Consider the following 17,769-nt stretch of genomic DNA (forward strand, 5'->3'; position numbering starts at 1 on the left):
GTAAATATTTTACATTTAATAAAAATTTACTCTGAATTTGGGGACACTCTGACCCCTGGACCTCCTCTGATATCGTTATCCTCAAAGTTGTGAGTGTAAAAATGATAAATAAAAATCAAAGTATATAGAATTTAAAAATATTTGAAAAAGAAACTAAATTACAAAAGACAGAATAACTATAGTAATTAAGTACACAGAATTTTGACGAGGAAAACTTCTTCACAACTTTATCCCAAAGGGGCCAGACTTCGATCAGTGGCTTAGAACCTTCCTTGGGATAACACGAATATATACTTAAAAATTTAAAGCAATCGGTCGGTCAGTTCTTGCGTGATACTGTTGCAAACGGACAGACAGAACTAGTCAAAAATTTTCTCATTTATATATTAGATTTAACATTTGTTTAGGTAACTTATAGTTCAAAACAAACAAAAAGAAATTATAAAGAATTTTGACTGTAGAATAGTTAACAGAATATATAAGCAAGCGGCCACGAATTTTGCACTAAATACCTAGTTATAAAATTCATTAAACGAATAGCGCACTGTACTTTATGTTAGGACATTTTGTGACCGAAAAACTGCGCATGAACGATTTATAGCGTGTGTGAAAATGCCTTGCCTGTTATAGATTCGAACCTGGGACCTCCGGATGAAAGGCCGAGACGCTACCACTCGCGCCACGGAGGCTACTATAGGTGCATTGTAATAATATGAAAACAACTTAAAAAATGAACACTAATTTATTTAATACTAAATTATACAAATAATTCATAAAACAATATACAATTTTATTTATAAAATTTAAGATTCAAATTTAAGTCCCAGCTTTCAAATTATTCTTTATTAAAATATCCCAAACATTTCACTAATTGCAATCTGCCCATTTCGCGATATTTAATTATTTTATTTTTATGAAATTTTGACATCGTGATATAGGATCCTTGATTCTAACTAGTTCGTTTACAATTTTTCATTTGATATAAGTATTTGTTAAAATTCTAAAAGATTATTTACAAACTTGTATAGATACGGGTAAATTTTATAAAACCTTCTATTAAAATGTGAATGAAACCATTAGCAGTAAGTAGTTCGTGACCTTTTTTTCTAAACTTAATTGTGAAACTGGATCAAACCTTTCCTGGAAACACTGAATTTGCCAATATAAAACATAAATATTTTTCAGATAGTTCGTAACTCAACCTGCCGGGTTGGTCTAGTGGTGAACGCGTCTTCGCAAATAAGGTGATTTCGAAGTCGAGAGTTCCAGCGTTAAAGTCCTAGTAAAGGCAGTTTCTTTAATACGGATTTGAATACTACATCTTGGATACCGGCAGGGTTTTGGTAGTCAAGTTTCAATTAACCATCTCAGGATTGGTCGACCTGAGACTGTACAAGACAACACTTCACTTACACTCATACATGTCATCTTCATTCATCCTCTGAAGTAATACCTGACGGTGATTCCCGGAGGCTGAACAGGAACAAGGTTCATAACTCAAAATTTCATCTATTTTATAAGAAAATAAATATATATATTTAAAAAATATATTAGTACTAGATAATTAGTATTTTTTCTTTCCTAATGTAACAGTTCTAGAGCTGTGCTACAAGACGGAGTATGGTGGATGGATTTTTGAAAATAAAAATGGAGTATGGGATTTCTGAATTTCTCGACGTTTCATGACCAAGGGACCACGAAAAAAGTGGGGGGGGGGGGAGTAATGATCGTACGTACGTACGTACGTATGCACGTATGTACGAGTTTGATTCGTTTGAAGCTTAATAACTTTTGACTAGATGAACCAATTCTGATGAAATTTGACACAGAGGCTCGTGTACATGGACCATTTCGTATTAAAATTTTGGGATCGATATCTTTGGTGAGGGGTAAATGAATTTTTGGGGTCAGTTTTATCAGAATTTTGAAAATATGACCCCACCTCAAAATTAAGCTGACGATATGCGTGCATGCTTATCTTACCATCATTAAAACAAATTTGCCCATAAAAAACCCCCTTCCCTAAAAATCGAATAAAACTTTTTATTCTATATTTATTGCATATTTTTTAAACAAACCTTTTTATCCCTTCCATGGCATAGTAGTAGTGCAATGACCCAAAAACATATTTTGGAAGCTGTATTACTGGTGAGGAGCCACCAAGTTTAAATATATCAATTTTTTTTGGATTTTTAATACTTTGGTTTATTTAAAATTTTAATATTATTAAAAGTTAATTCTAACTGGTTTACTAATTCTAGTTGTACTAATTTGTTGTGTACTTTTTTTAGTTTCTTTTTAGTTCTATTTAACATATACACATAGAAAAATAATAAAATTTTCTTGCAAAGGGATTTTGATGGTGGGGAGCAAAAAAAAATTTAAATATATCGATTTTTAGAATTTTTTAAAATTCTTTCAGTTTTTTCTAAACATAAATATAATGATAGTTCTATAATAAAACTTCATCATAAATTTTCCCCACTCTAAAAAAATAAATCTTAGGTAACTTTATTCATTTATCATTTGTTTTCCACTATAAAAGAATAAATACCATTGCCAAGAAAATATTACAACTTTGTAATACTTTCTTGCTTTTTAGAATAAAACAGCAATTAAAAAAAAAAGTCCTTAAATCATTTTATAGGATTAGTCTCTAGTATATTCCGCATGTTAGTTTAGTAACTTTTTCGAGATCATGTTCTTCCAGTCGCTATTAGTCATTAATGTGAAAGAAACATCAAATGATTGTTTTTTAACCAGTTAAAATAATAAATTGTACTTCATCAAGTATAACTGTATCTGATAAGAATAACTGCTTCTGTTACCGTTTAGTTAACATAATACTATGTAATATTAGATTATGCATTAATCTTACTCAAGGTGGTTGATGCGTACTGCGTACAGTATAATAGGATGGGTTAATAAAAAACAAACGCCTAGTACTAAAAGACAGCTTATGCAAAGTAGAATAGAGTTAGGTGGTGGTCTACACGTTGAGATATCAGTAGAGTTTAGACTACCTGATTACGTAGGTGGTGGCGATTTGGCTATAGTATATACAATGGGTGGGACAACGAAGCTGCAGATCTGTTTATTTTTTTCGCTTGGTAAGTTGGTAGCAATGCTGTAGTCAGCGCAAACTATATGCGCTTGTGCCTCCCGCACTACCAGTATTCCACGTGATATCGTCTCTGTCGGTTCATTGTTGTGTAGTAGTGTCCGTCATCTTCTTCTTGCGTTCGGCTTTTTATAATTTCGTTTTAACAAAACTACATTTTTGTTCGTTTTTTTTACTACTTTTTTTAAAATGAATTAACATTAAATAGTGTGTTACCAATTTTTTTTTTTGTTATATAATAACTTCATGATGGTATTTTGTAATGAACTTAACGTATTATTAACTAGTTTTATTGTTAATTACAACTGATTCTAAACTTAAAAATTGTGTGTGTTTATCATTAAATGGCTGGTCGAAATTTCGTCGGATTAAGTATATTTATATCGTTGTGTTCCTGTAGTGTACCTTCAAAAGTAACTCATGATGAAATAGGTATGTATACGGAAAATTATCAATACTATTTAATTATCTTTTTGTAAAATGTATTTAAATATTAAACATACATTCTTGGGATCTTATTTCAAATTTTAAATATTTAGTAGTCGGATCTTTCATAGTTTATTTATAATTTTTATTTAGAACAAAAATTTGTTATTATGTATTAATATTATTAGTATTACTTGTAAATCAATTTTTATAAAATAAAATAAAAATAATGCTGTACTGTTATCTTTGTATGATCTTTCTGTTACATGCATCCGTATCAAACATGTTACTGCCAAATGCAATTAATCGCCGTGCCAGATCAGCTCAAACATTTTGATACAAAATTTAACATTGCTAGCAAAGAAAAATTTATAACAAACTTTTTTTTATGTGTTGTGAGTGTGCGGGCGCGAGCATGTGTTTGTGTGTATGTATGTGATAGATAACCGTTTTTTTTAATCAATAGTGAAAAAATTTTCTTTTTTGAAATAATTTTTCTGTATTTGTAATAGCAAAAAAAATCTACAATTTAGAGCTATTAATGTAATAAATATTTAATTTACACGAATATTATTAACAATCAGAATAATACAAAGCTCAAATGGATACGGTAGGATACGCCCATAATGTTTTAAAATACTGGGTTTGAACATTTTGTTATGAGTAATTGTAAATATTATTGCTAGTTTGGGATAATTTGAAGAAAGACATTTTTATGCAATTTTATGCTCTTTAAATTTAAATACCCTTACATTGCTCAATGTATGTTCTTTTACATGTGAAACTGAATTTTCTTATCACTTAACAACTGTTCTTCAGTTTTCGAGTTAACTTAAAAGTAGTTTTTTGTTTAAAAACGAATGATATAATTTTTTTTAATTGGTGTATTTTATTGAATAAAAACCGGAATGTTTTTACTTTTTGACAGTTTAGGTTAACGTATAAATATGTAATAGATGATTAATAAAAAAAGAACCATTTATTGACTCTTTTAATGTACAATTTATAAGTATTTGATTAAAATCTTACAATTAATTTTATGTTTATCTATGAAGTGATTTGTCAGTTTAAAAGAAAACGTCGTAAATTTTCTTTCGGAGCTGTTTACAAGAATTGCAGTGATATCAGAAAAAATGTCAATGAAATTGTAAACCGTAAGGTAAGACTCTCGCAGATAACATTTCTTCCGCTCAAAAAACGAAAATTTCTGTAATATCAATAAAATTGATTTTAACAAAATGATGTTGATTTCAAAATATGTAAGACATTACATTTCTATTATTAAAATCTGTTATTAATTTAGAATTTTGTTTAAAAACAAATATAAAAATATATATGTAATAGACAATAGATATATAGTAGTAGATAATAAACAATTTCACATAATTAACAAATTAAACAATTTCACAGTTTCATATAATAAGTAAAAAATAGAAAAATTTGTTAAAAAACAATTACCGGCCCGATTTCATTTATATGTAATACATATCACATTTACAGAAATAATACGATATTTATGATTATTCATTGTTTAATAAATGTAATCGTGCCGGTAAGAGTTTTGTAACAAATTTTTATTTATTTTTTGCTATTATATGGAACTCTGAAACATTGTTTATTATCTATTATTGTATATTACATATATGTAACAAGTATTTTTTTTATACAAAATTCTTAATTAATAACGGATATTGATAATAGAAATGTAGAGTCTTACCTTTTTTGATATCACTTGTTTTGTTAGAATATTCTTTTATTTTTTTTTATGAATTACTGATTATCTTATGAATTTATTATTAAATTCGATTGCCTTAGAACAAAGACGTTTAATTTCACCGTCAATTTTTTTTTTATGTCTTTGACTTCATACCATATTTTTCCTTTTTTAATAAAAATAGTGTAATGACCTTCAGAAATCAAAGATCCATGATGTACTATTGCACTTATTACTTTGTAAGTGTAACCCTCGATTTTTATCGTATCTGTGGACACGTTTTATATTATTATTAAATAAACATTTTTTTATTTTTCGATCAACTAGTTCAAATAGTTTTACTAGTATAATACAAATTTTACCGATCAAATTTATTTCTGTTTTATGTAACAAATCTTTGTTTCCACTTTTGCAACACTTTCCTGTTCGTGTTTTTTTGTGTTTTATTAGCAGCTATAATCTCTTGTAAACTAATGCATTTATTTTTTTGTAATGAAGTGTTGGGAATTAAAAAAATGTTTGATCTTCAGTACTTTCATTTACATGAGAGCATTTACTATTAAAACAAGCTATAGTATGTTTTCTTTTAGATTTTATTATTTCAAGTAAGTTATCAGGTTTTTGTAAGCTACCTAGTACTACTATCATGTACTGCTACCTAGCATCGCGATTCGTAAACCCACCTTTTTGAGGAAAAAACATATTCGAGTCCCACGGTTCATCAAATTGGAAGAAAAAAACGTGATCTAACAAAATTCGAGGAATCTTTTGAAAGTATTTTTTATTCCAATCTAATTGAACTGAAATATAATGTTTTCGTGCTAATTTTTTAAATTTTTTCCTCATTTTCATTTCACTTTTTGGTTAGGTTATGTTTAGAACTGTAAACATAGTTTGTTAACTGTTGTGCTGTCCAGTTCTGGGGACTCTTACCGGCGAAGTTCTAACGAACTTCTTGATTTATTTATTCATTAGTCGGCTATCTAATTCACTGTTTCCAAAAACAATACTATTCCTTTTTTTAATACTTAAGTCGCAGTATGTCAATATATATTTGTTATTTTTCATTTACACAACTTGTTTGAGGCCTTTCATCTGGAGGTCCCGGGTTCGGATCCCGGTCACTCATGGCATTTTCACACGCTACTTGTCATTCATCTCATCCTCTGAAGCAATACCTAATGGTGGTGCCGCAGGATAAAAACAAAAAAAATTGAGAAAAAAATTATGTTAATTTCTAAAAAAAAATGTAAGGTTTATGCTTAAAAATGAGTTCATGATAGTAAAATTAATTCTGGTAAACAAAAAAAAAATATTTATTTCACTTCTTTTTTTAACTTAAATTTTTTACTTCCTTTTCTTAGATTTTGCAAGTTTTAGTGGGGTTGAGGAGCTGTCTTTTCGTGGTCAGCTTAATAAAAGTTGATTTCCGCATTACTATATTGTAATGAAATGCCATCTATGCGTTTAATAATCATATCCGATATTACTTAACTTCATTGTTAATTGGACAAATACGTGTTATATCTTAATGAATAAATTAATAAAGTATACGTGATTACAGATAAATACCAGTATTTATGTGTACACAACTTCATAAATTTTTACCACCAAAAAAGTTATTAAAGTTGTTTTGCCAACAGCAAAAGAATTTGGAGATAGAGAATCAATTAAGAGATAAAGGATGTGCAAATCTTATTATTTTCCGAAAAAATGTTGAAGTTTTTATTGTGGATCTATCTGCATTTATTTATATATTTTTAAGTACTATTATTTATAAAAATTGTTATATTTTGTTGCTGATGATATATATATATATATATATATATATATATATATATATATATAATAATAATAAATTTTAATTGTCAATCATTTTTTTTATACGTTATTTGTCTTTCTATATTGTTTTTAACCTCTACACGTCTTTCTATTGCCGAAGTAATTAAATCTAGATACCCTATATATAACCTACCAACTTAGTTCGTCTACAACATATTGTCTCGGTTCTTATTCATCTTGAGACGTCTTCATTTCATTTTTTATCCACCCATATAATTCTCAACTGTCTCTTACAAAATAAAATTTTAAAGGCCTCTCTTCCTTTCCGTTTATCCCATTGACAATGTTTAACTACCACGAAAAGGATTATATTAAAAAAATATAATTTAAGAATCTTTTTCTAAATTTTCCATACACATTTCTTACTGGCATTCATTCTCGTATGATAAGATTACATACCTGACTATTTAATTTTTTATTATCTTCTTTACATTACATTACATTTGTTTTAATCTTTTTAGTAATAATTTTTAATTATATATCTGATTTCTGTTACTCCTATAACAGGTGACGTCAGTAAGAGCATCAAAAAGTAAAATTTCCACTAATTTTTTCCGGCCTAATTTCAGAAAAACCTCGGAAAAATATTCGTTGACGACAAAAATAAAGTTAATCTTCCAATGTAGTTGTTATTACGAATATTTTAATTATTCATATTTCAAAAATTCTGTTTAAGGTATATTCTGTTTTTCTTTATAAAAAAAAGAAATATTTTTTTAAAAATATAATAGAGGCTTATTTACTACCATAGAAGACTGATTATTATCTCCGTTTATATTAATATATTCCACAAAATCCTTAGGAATAAATATATCAAGTAAAATAAATAAATAAAATAATAAATTAAATAAATATACTAACTAAAATTTCAAAATTCATTATATTAATTCTGTTTCCAATATTTACGAATTTTAAAAATAATAATGAACGCAACTTTATATAATTAATAACATGAGTATTTTGATTTACAGATTTATTACATTTAATTGAACTTTAAACATTTATTTTTACATGAAATACAGTATTAATTTTTATAACTAGTAAATTATCATAGTCATTTATTCTGATAAAATTCTCATCCGTCATGTTTATTATAATTAAAATGTAATATTATTAGCTTAAAAATTTAATTGGTTTTATATACATTTATATATAAATTTTTTATTTATTTTTTTTGTTGTAAATTTTATCTAGTTAAAATAATTAATTGGTCATGTCATCCTGTCCATCGTTAATATTAATTATTTATTTACGTTATACACTATATGCTAGTTTTGAATTGTAATGAGTGTCTGACCGTTTATAAAAATTAATTAGGTATCAATTTTTTTTTTATTACGATTACTATCAAATGCATACGGAAGCTGTCACTTTTTGGAGATAAAGATTCAATTTTTAACATAAAAAACATAATATTTATTTCTAAAAATTATTATTTATAGAGAATAAGATATATTTGTTTTATGGAATAATACTTTTTTTTACCGACTTCTCGAATAACATTACAGTATTACTTTCGGTCGCGAGCTTTGATGGGCGGAGGGTGAAGATAAATTTTCTTTACTTTTGAGGTATGAGTCCGAAAATAACATTCACTTAAATCGTGGTTTCATTATGTATAAAATAATCGTGGCTTATGTATAACATTTTCTCCAAAACTACTACATCAATTTCTTTGAAATTTATTTATGCTGTAATAGTGTGTATCTGAAGTTGTGCATGTGAAAATCGGATGAAAATTCTTCTTTTTTTGAAACCTCCGGGTCCACAGTTATGTATTGCTTCAGAGGATGAGATGAATGATTTTTAGCGAGTATAAAAATTCCATGCCTGACCGGGATTCGAACCCGGGACCTCCGGGTGAAAAGCGAGACGTTTCCACTTGCGCCACGGAAGCCGGCAACGAAAATGATGACAATTCTTTGACTTGTTCTTCAGTTACGCTCAATTTAAGGTTGAAAATATTTGAGAAAGGCAAATTAGAAGCATCGTTCGTTATGGTGCTGCCAATTGGAACGTTAACGTTTCTTTGTCTGCGGTATCTATTGTTAGCAATGTCGTTCGGCGTATTCAGGTAACGTTACGGTCGTTACCCATTTTGAGGTACATGATGATTGGATATGTATTTGAGCGGAGCTAAAACAAAATAAAATAACGAGAAGGCGGTCTTATTGCGCAGAACGCAGAACTGCTCAAGAATTGTTTTTTTATTTTGCAAATCGTAAAACAAATAGTTTCGTGTTCGAGAGGGTGTTGTTGCAGTGCTGAAACGTAATTTAAACTTTCGTTTTAATATTCATCCAGGTTAAGTGAAAGTAGATTTTAGATTGTGGCTTCATTTTCTATTAACGTGAAGATATAAATTTGCCTCTTAATACAGCCATTTTCGGTAATGAAAATTTGTTTACAGAGTCGTTTTTATGGCAAAACTTATGTTAGTTTCCTAAAGCAAACAGTGTTCATATTCATTCCTTTGCTCTTATGTGTAGGATTATATATTTTATATAAGTAATTATGTTTATAATACCAACTATTTTGCTTTAAATTATAACCTACATTTCGGATAGCTTGGCATGCTATTATGCAAAGGTATGAATTTTTAGCGTTTTATTGGTAAAAGAGCATCTATTAGATAAACAGCGATGTTATCTCTAAATTTATCTTTCAGAATATAATAATTTTTAAAAGAAATGTTTCAAAATCAGAAAGGGACGTTTTAAACTAGGAATTTTTTGTTTAACTGGTTAATTACTAATTCTTCTGAATGAAAATAATATAACTTTACTAAGCATTTGGCACCGGTGGTATTAATACAATTGTATAAATTAAAATTCCACTTACAAACAATTTAAAACATGTAAATCCTAGTACTTCCGGAGCTGTTACTTCATCTTCAGTGGTTTTCTAAATGATGTTAATTTAAATTCAAATCAATAATTTTTTTAAATTAAACTGTTATGTTCATAACAGTCGGTCGTCAAGAATAGAATTAATTCGTACGTCAATAAGATAGTAACTTCATGTTTGTACTATGTTTGCGACTATTATCATATAATAGTCGCAATAATAATAGTCGCAATATTATTCTTGACGGCTGAAAATTGTGAACATAACAGTTTAATTTAAAAACTATTATTGATTTGAATTTAAATTAACATTTTTTTAGAAAATCCCTGAAGATGGAGTAACAGCTCCGAAAGTACTAGTATTTACACTTTAAATTGTTGGTAGTGGAGATTTAATTTATACAAATAATATAACTACTTTATACATTTATGTTAAATAATTTGATTCGTAATTGTTTTTTTTATAATAAAATTTACAAGTTTCTATTTTTGGAACAGCATAAAAGAACTACTCAAAAGTTTTCTAATTGGAAGGAACATGGGAAACAATTGAAAATATTTGATCAGAGCACTATTTCAAAGGATAAAAGGTAGTCAATAAATTAACTTCCTCTTTTATTTATTACGTAGTTCAAAGTACTAGTTAACGCATAATCAAATTTGGAGCATAATAAAAGGAAAATTTTGAAGTGAATTTCTTAATATTTGAGTGCGTATTTAACTCATGATAAGATACGTATTCAGAAATTAAAAAATGTTTTTCTTATTATTAGAGATTATTTAAAAACCGTATAACAGAATTTCAGTTAAAGGGAATCCATTTAATTAAGTAAATCTTTGTAGGTTATGTGTTTTGAAATTCTTAAAATAATTTTAAAACATAATCAGCGTATTTTTATCGTTATTATTTGGATAAATGTAAACAGATATACGAAAATGTTTATTTCTATTTTTTTTTTTTAAATGGCTTATTTATATATTTGTAATCATAAGTTTATAAGTAAAAATGTGTAGCGTATTTAACGTGGATTATTGCAACTGAATTCACATGTTTGATAGAAAAAGACTTGTATAACTTATCGATGGTGATACTTAATATATACAATGTTATAAAATATTATGATTATTTAAGAGTTTAAGATTGAATGAAAATGGTCCCAATTATTCTGACTGACAAATAACGTACATTAAATTTGTTAATTCAACGGTACACGTATACCTTCATGTTTTACACCTTCAAATTAGTGACGTATTTCATTGTAATCAAGAGTCAGTTTGAAGCATTAAACTTTATTAACTGTAGTAACACAGAGAAAAATACTTATAAATAATATTAGATAATTTTTTCTTGGTAAGAAAAATTTACTAAAATTTCTTGCCGTAATTCATAACACAAAAATATACAAAAAAGATTTTGTATTATAAGAAACAGATTATACACCATGAGGTAAGTACGATTTTTCCACCAATCGTATAAATGGATTAATTTACTGTAAATAGTGGGAGGAGAACTAAGTGTATCAAAATTTCCAACGGACGGACACATAACTGGGACCAAGGGCCCCTGGGCAGGGATAAAGTTGGAAAAAAACAGAAAATGGGAATCTGGTGGAAAGCTAGAGGACTACGATTGTGTCAAACGATAAAAAGAGCTCGGTGGGAGAAGAAGTCACGGGAAAATAGACACGATTCTTCCTACTCTTTAACATTACAACCGGTTTGTTCTCCAAGTTTAGTTATTTTATATGAAAAATCCAGGTGATAAACGAGTACTTTGGATTATTAAACTTGTTTCGGCGAACGAATTTCACATTTGTATATAATGAATTTTTCTTCCTTTCATTCTGTTCTGCGTTTGTCTTCTAATTTAAATATATTTTCTAGTCCATCGTAAAATATTTGTTTTTTTTCTTTAAGTCTTTATCTTTTACTCTTTCATTTGGTATTGCATGAAAAAATAGTGGATGCCTTAATTCATAGTCCTAATCGAAAGTTCTTATTTTATTATAATTTTACTTATTTTTTTATGACAAATTTATGATCAACTTCATTTTTTTGAATTTTACTTTCCTGTCTAGGTAGGGCTGTAGCAGATCTACAGCTCTAGAAGAGAAAGTATGGTCGTATCGTAATCCGACCAATTTGGGTATACGCGGTTAACACCGGATCTTGATGTTTTGACACTTAGGAACTCAAAAAACCGGATGGAAATTTTCTGGATGTTAATGTTCGTCGTATGTGTTTTCGGTGATTCGGTGTTGGCCACTAATCACTCTATATCTCCAGAACTACTGGACCGATTTTGACCAAACTTGGTCAGATTACTTCCGTATACGGGGAATTGATGTCATTAAATTTTCAACTTAAAAGATCAATGGTATGCGGTTGTAGATCAAGGTCAGCATCTCAAGATTTCGCCAAATTAAGATTATAACTTATTTTTAGGCACATTGTTAATAATTAAAAAATAACAATATTAGCAAAAATTTTTTTTTGCAAAATTTTTTTTCCAAGATTCCCTATCTAATGCTAGTTGTTTCATTTCGGTATATCTCCTACAACCTACATCCCTAACAATTTGTTTTACATATTCCAAAGGTTGCCTGCCTACACAATTTTTTCCTTCTACCTGTCCCTCCAATATTAAAGCGATAATTCCAGGATGCCTTAATATGTGGCCTATAAGTCTGTCCCTTCTTTTAGCTATATTTTTTTAAATGCTTCTTTCTTCATCTATTTGCCGCAACACCTCTTCATTTGTCACTTTATCCACCCATTTGATTTTTAACATTCTCCTATAGCACCGCATTTTAAAAGCTTCTAGTCTTTTCTTCTCGGATACTCCTATCCTGTCCAAGTTTCACTTCCATATAAAGCGATAATCCAAACTTATACTTTCAAAAATCTTTTCCTGAAATTTAAATTAATTTTGATGTAAACAAATTATATTTCTGACTGAAGGCCTGTTTCGCCTGTGCTATTCGGCATTTTATGTCGCTCCTGCTTCGTCCATCTTTAGTAATTCTACTTCCCAAATAACAAAATTCTTCTGCCTCCATAATCTTTTCTCCTCCTATTTCTCATTCAGTGGTCCGTCTTCATTATTTCTACTACATTTCATTACTTTCGTTTTGTTCTTGTTTATTTTCATTGGATGAAGATCCATGCCAATCATTGTTTCTTCTAAATCCTTTTTACTCTCAGCTAGAATTGCTATATCATAAGCAAATCGTAGCATCTTTATCTTTTCACCTTCTATTGTTACTCCGAATTTAAATTGTACTTTAACATCATTAATTTAAATAATTTTAAATAATAATATTTAAATAATTTCACTTTAAATATAAATTTAAGTGTAAAAAAAAAACTAGGTCTGTCTGGGTCTCGAACTCGATCGACCGGTTGACTCAGTACCTGGTGCGTTAAGCCTAGCGGCTACACCAGTCTGCCGACCGTACAAGCAAAGTTTGTTCTATGTAAATTGTGAAATTACATTAATTTAGTTAGTACCGATTGTTGCCGTTAATACCGCCACACTCGCAAATTAAATACGGTATGCGCGGGCGCCATAGTTGGAATAATTGAATTACAAAAACGAAAAAAATATTATATAGAATGATAAATATTTTTAATTAAGTTGTGTGGTAATTCGTGCATCAGAAACAACCCACAGATCTCGTGACGGGAAAGTCCTACAACTGTGTTGTCAGTTTTTTTCTACACTAATGCTAAAGTTTATGCTGTTTGTCTCAAAGCGTAGATGGGAGTTCAATCTTTTTCTTTTTCATATGTTATTATTATTCAATTACTGATTTCTGATACCTTCTTTCATAAGTAGTGTGTTTTAGGGAATCTTTGCAGATTTCTTTTTAGTGTTATATTCTAAATATAAACAAATTTGAGTATTTGGAAATTCATTAATAATAGATTTAAAAGGATGCAGAACGATTTGAACCCTTAGTCTGTGAAAATAATATTTATTCTTTATTAATAGAGAGAAAATAAGATATATGAGGATAATGCTATAAAATCAAACCTACTTAAATGTAAGTTATAGAAAACTATCAATTATGGGATTTAAAATTCCTTCAGATTTCTTTTAGTTGTTTGTTTATGCTCTTTATTTTATTTTTAACTGGATTCATCTTCAGATGACGGAGAAGAATGATTTTAAGATATACAATCAAGATGCCGTGATTAATTATTATAGAAATCTTTTTGATCAAGCACTTTTTTTAATTCTAGCGATTTATTAAAGAAATTCAACTGGAAGAAATTCCAAGTTTATTCTTAACCTATTTTTTAAAATTATATATCTTTAAGATTTAAGTTTTTATTTCTGTATGGATTAAACTAATTAATTATGCACAGCTAATAATAGTCTTTTATTTATATTATTCAATTTTATCTCAATTTAAATAGTTTATTAAGAGTAATAATATTTGATTTTTTTTTTTTACTTCTCTTAAAAATGTTTAAGACTTGTTTACATTTAAAAAAATAACGTTTTTGTATTATTTTTTTATTATAATGCGTTTCTAAATGAATATTGGGGTTTTAAAGCTATGCAATATTTTTAAGTTTTACGTAAATTACGTAGAATAATATATATTTATATAGAATATAATAATAGTATATCAATGTAAGAAACTTAATATTACATAACATTAAAAACCCGATATTCATTTTTATACTCACATATAGTATATTACACATTAATACATGCATATATATATGTATATATTTATTTATGTATCTTAACCAAACATAACCTACACTCGCTAACCTCGTCTAATTAACGTTAAATAAAAATTATACATGGCTTTTCCAATCGTGGAGGCGATTAATCAAATTCGCCAGTAATTATGCGTAATCACAGATTAATCAAATTTACATTTTCATTACAAAAAAAATATGTACTTATCAAGATATTCTAAATGCAACCTCATTGGAATTTTTAAATTCCAACTCTATGCTTCACTAATTATTTTTTTATTTTTTTAGAAACGCTTTTCTTTCAGATATCCAAAAAGGAATCCTTTCAGAAATAAGGCTAAATATATCCTTTAAAAAATAAGGTTAATAACAGTTTAAAAAATGTCAAAAATTATTGTAATATTGTAACCATGTATTTTTAATATTTTTTCCATCATCCGATACTTAACGGGGTTTGACGCCCTTCAATATTTATTTCCATTCTGCTCTGAACATTTAATTTCAAAATATTTCCTGATTTCTACAACCTGATTTTTTTATCTTTCTGTATTTTTATGAAAAATTAATTTCTTTCTAGCAGTTTAATTTTTCACTACATATTAAATAATGAAGGATCTGATATTGAGTTAACTAGCTGGTAGGTTAAGTTAAACATTTAATCAAGTACATTATTACATCGGTACGTGCATACTACAATGAAAATATTAATTAATTACTACAAAGATCAGATTATATTGTATACATTTGTTTCGCAGTACAACACTTTGAACCAGCTGTTTACATATCTTAACATTTTTAACTTAACAAGTTGGCGGAAAGTTCTTCTTTTCTTGATAAGCGTTTGTCATGTCATTACTAATTAAAATTATGAAATGATATACATATTATAATCAAATAAAATCTAACAAATTTCTTACCTTTACCTAAAAAATAGGGGGAAATCGGGCACATTTTGCGTAATATGCCATAATTTTTGTACATTTTTTTTTCAAATAACTCTTGAATAACGCAGAAGAATATTTTAATTGTAAGAGCTGGTGGATATTAAATAATTACTACGAGCAAGCTTGTTGTTATAGACAGAGCTAAAGGTTGTGGCTGTTGTAGGTGGTAGCTTAAGGTTGAAGGTAGAGTTCGGTCGTTTATTATTGGCAATTCTACACAACTGTGTGAATCGTAAAATTACTATTTCCAAAACGAGCAGTACGCAAATATTCTCACCAAGGACAATTACTCAGTCAGCTACAGAGACGGTACGGTCAAAGTCACAATTATTGATAAGAGCCTCTCCAGTTACATGATTTTTAGGGGACATATTTACAGTTTGATATAAATAGAAAAAAATTATGTTATAAAATTCTCAATATAAACATAGTTACACGTTAAATCGCGTCTCACTTCTTGTGCTGACTGTACAAGCACTGACGTTGTCAGCACGAAACTAGTTACGGAATGAAATGCGCACGCGCAACAATTTGTTCCCCTAACGAACTCCTTAAAACAAATTGTCCGTAGTCTTGCGCCGGGCCTAAAATCGAGTTGCCAAAAACGAACAGCCGAGCATTAGCGGAAATGTATTAACCCTCTGTTTGCGTACTTTTGATTTGTAACTTTTTCTTTTTGATCCATCACCTCCTCTAACACTCCTTGGGCCAAAAAGAGAATCGCGTGGGGGTGTGTTGGTGCGCACGGCCGTTGGTTTAACGTTACAGACCTTGGATGAAGTTCCTCCGTGCTACAGACCGACCATCTTATCTGTAGAGTTACATGAGATAGCCATCATCGTATTTTATTTTGAATAAAACTTGAATAAAAAGTCTCCACTGGAAAATTTTAATTCTTCATTTGGCCAATTATACATATAGATTTGTCGGTCTGTATGTCAGCGAGTGAAATAAAATTAAGACATTGAGTGCGTACTAATTTAATTTTAAAATAAAACAGACCCTAAATGTTACATGACATTTATTTCGACTAATATTCGATGACAGTTTTGTTGAAAATTGGTCTGTCATATGAGAAGTAAGAGGCATAAGGCATAATAAGCCGCGGTAGAGGTGCTCGTGCCATGCCGTCGGCGTCGCTCAGTGAGCGCGCCGTTCCATCTTTACGACGCTCCCAAAACAGTGTCGCTCGCTCGGCACCGGAAATTTTGGTACCTGTGCGTGGCCCATAACTTCCCCTTTCAAAAAATATGCGTAATTTATATTTCCGGCTTTGTTTTTTCGCGGGCTGAGGCTGACATATTAAATTTGTCTACTTTTTTACACGTAAATATTGTCCAAAATACACTTAATTATTATTAATTAAACCGACCTATCTCGACAAACTCTAAACCCAAACACACGAATACCCGCGTTATTACGTCTATGTCGTAAGGTACACTGAATGGAAATAAGCGAGAGCTCCAGGTTTGGCCGATCTGCGCTGTGCCCGATCGCCAGTGACGCGAACTCAAAGTTGTATCAGCGAGCTGTTCATGTAAGTATAAAATGACACCGAATTTAGGTCTCTGAGACTAATAGTTAGGGAGTTATTAAGGGAGGACGATGCAGACCTTTTCGTTACGCAACAACTTTCTGGTACCGGTATGTTTCGGTGTGATTTTAAACATGGTTCATGTCAGAAATATCAAGCGATTATAAACATTTTGCTTTCAGATTATTGCAATTTTATAATTAAAACGTATTATTATTATTTATTAATCTTCGCATTAGAATTATTAATTATTACAGTTAAATATTGTTTTAGAAGAGGAGATTCACAGAACCCTCACTTTAGTCCGGCATAGAGCAAAAGATTCTAAAAAAAATTACAACTTTTTTCAAAATTTGCTCTGTAATATTATTATTTTTTCATTAAATAAGAAAATATGGTGGTAAATAATTCAAAAATTGTAATTGGAAGGTAATAATTATCAAATCTATCACACGGATAAGAATTCATTTTTTGCCGTATGCAAGGGTTAAAAAATGTCGTTGCCAACTATAAAAAAATAATGTCTTTATTTTAGAGCACTAAATATTCATACTCTTTTAATATTATACAGAGTACCTGATTTTAGAGTAATAGAACGATAAATTCTGAATGTCTCATTACATTAA

At 29.0% G+C, this 17,769-nt stretch overlaps 1 protein-coding gene across 1 annotated transcript in view; it reads left to right on the top strand.

Moving 5' to 3' along the window:
* The first annotated feature begins 3,188 nt into the window (after positions 1–3,188).
* The window catches only part of LOC142324536 (neural cell adhesion molecule 2-like), a 1,211,812-nt gene continuing 1,197,231 nt past the window's right edge, over positions 3,189–17,769 (top strand). Inside the window, exon 1 of the mRNA XM_075365375.1 lies at positions 3,189–3,553. Coding sequence (XP_075221490.1) covers positions 3,466–3,553 — 88 coding nt within the window. The 5' untranslated portion in view covers positions 3,189–3,465. The remainder of the gene's footprint in view (positions 3,554–17,769) is intronic.

The sequence above is a fragment of the Lycorma delicatula genome, chromosome 5 (assembly GCF_047948215.1).
Source record: "Lycorma delicatula isolate Av1 chromosome 5, ASM4794821v1, whole genome shotgun sequence".
In the NCBI taxonomy this organism is placed as follows: Eukaryota; Metazoa; Arthropoda; class Insecta; order Hemiptera; family Fulgoridae; genus Lycorma; species Lycorma delicatula.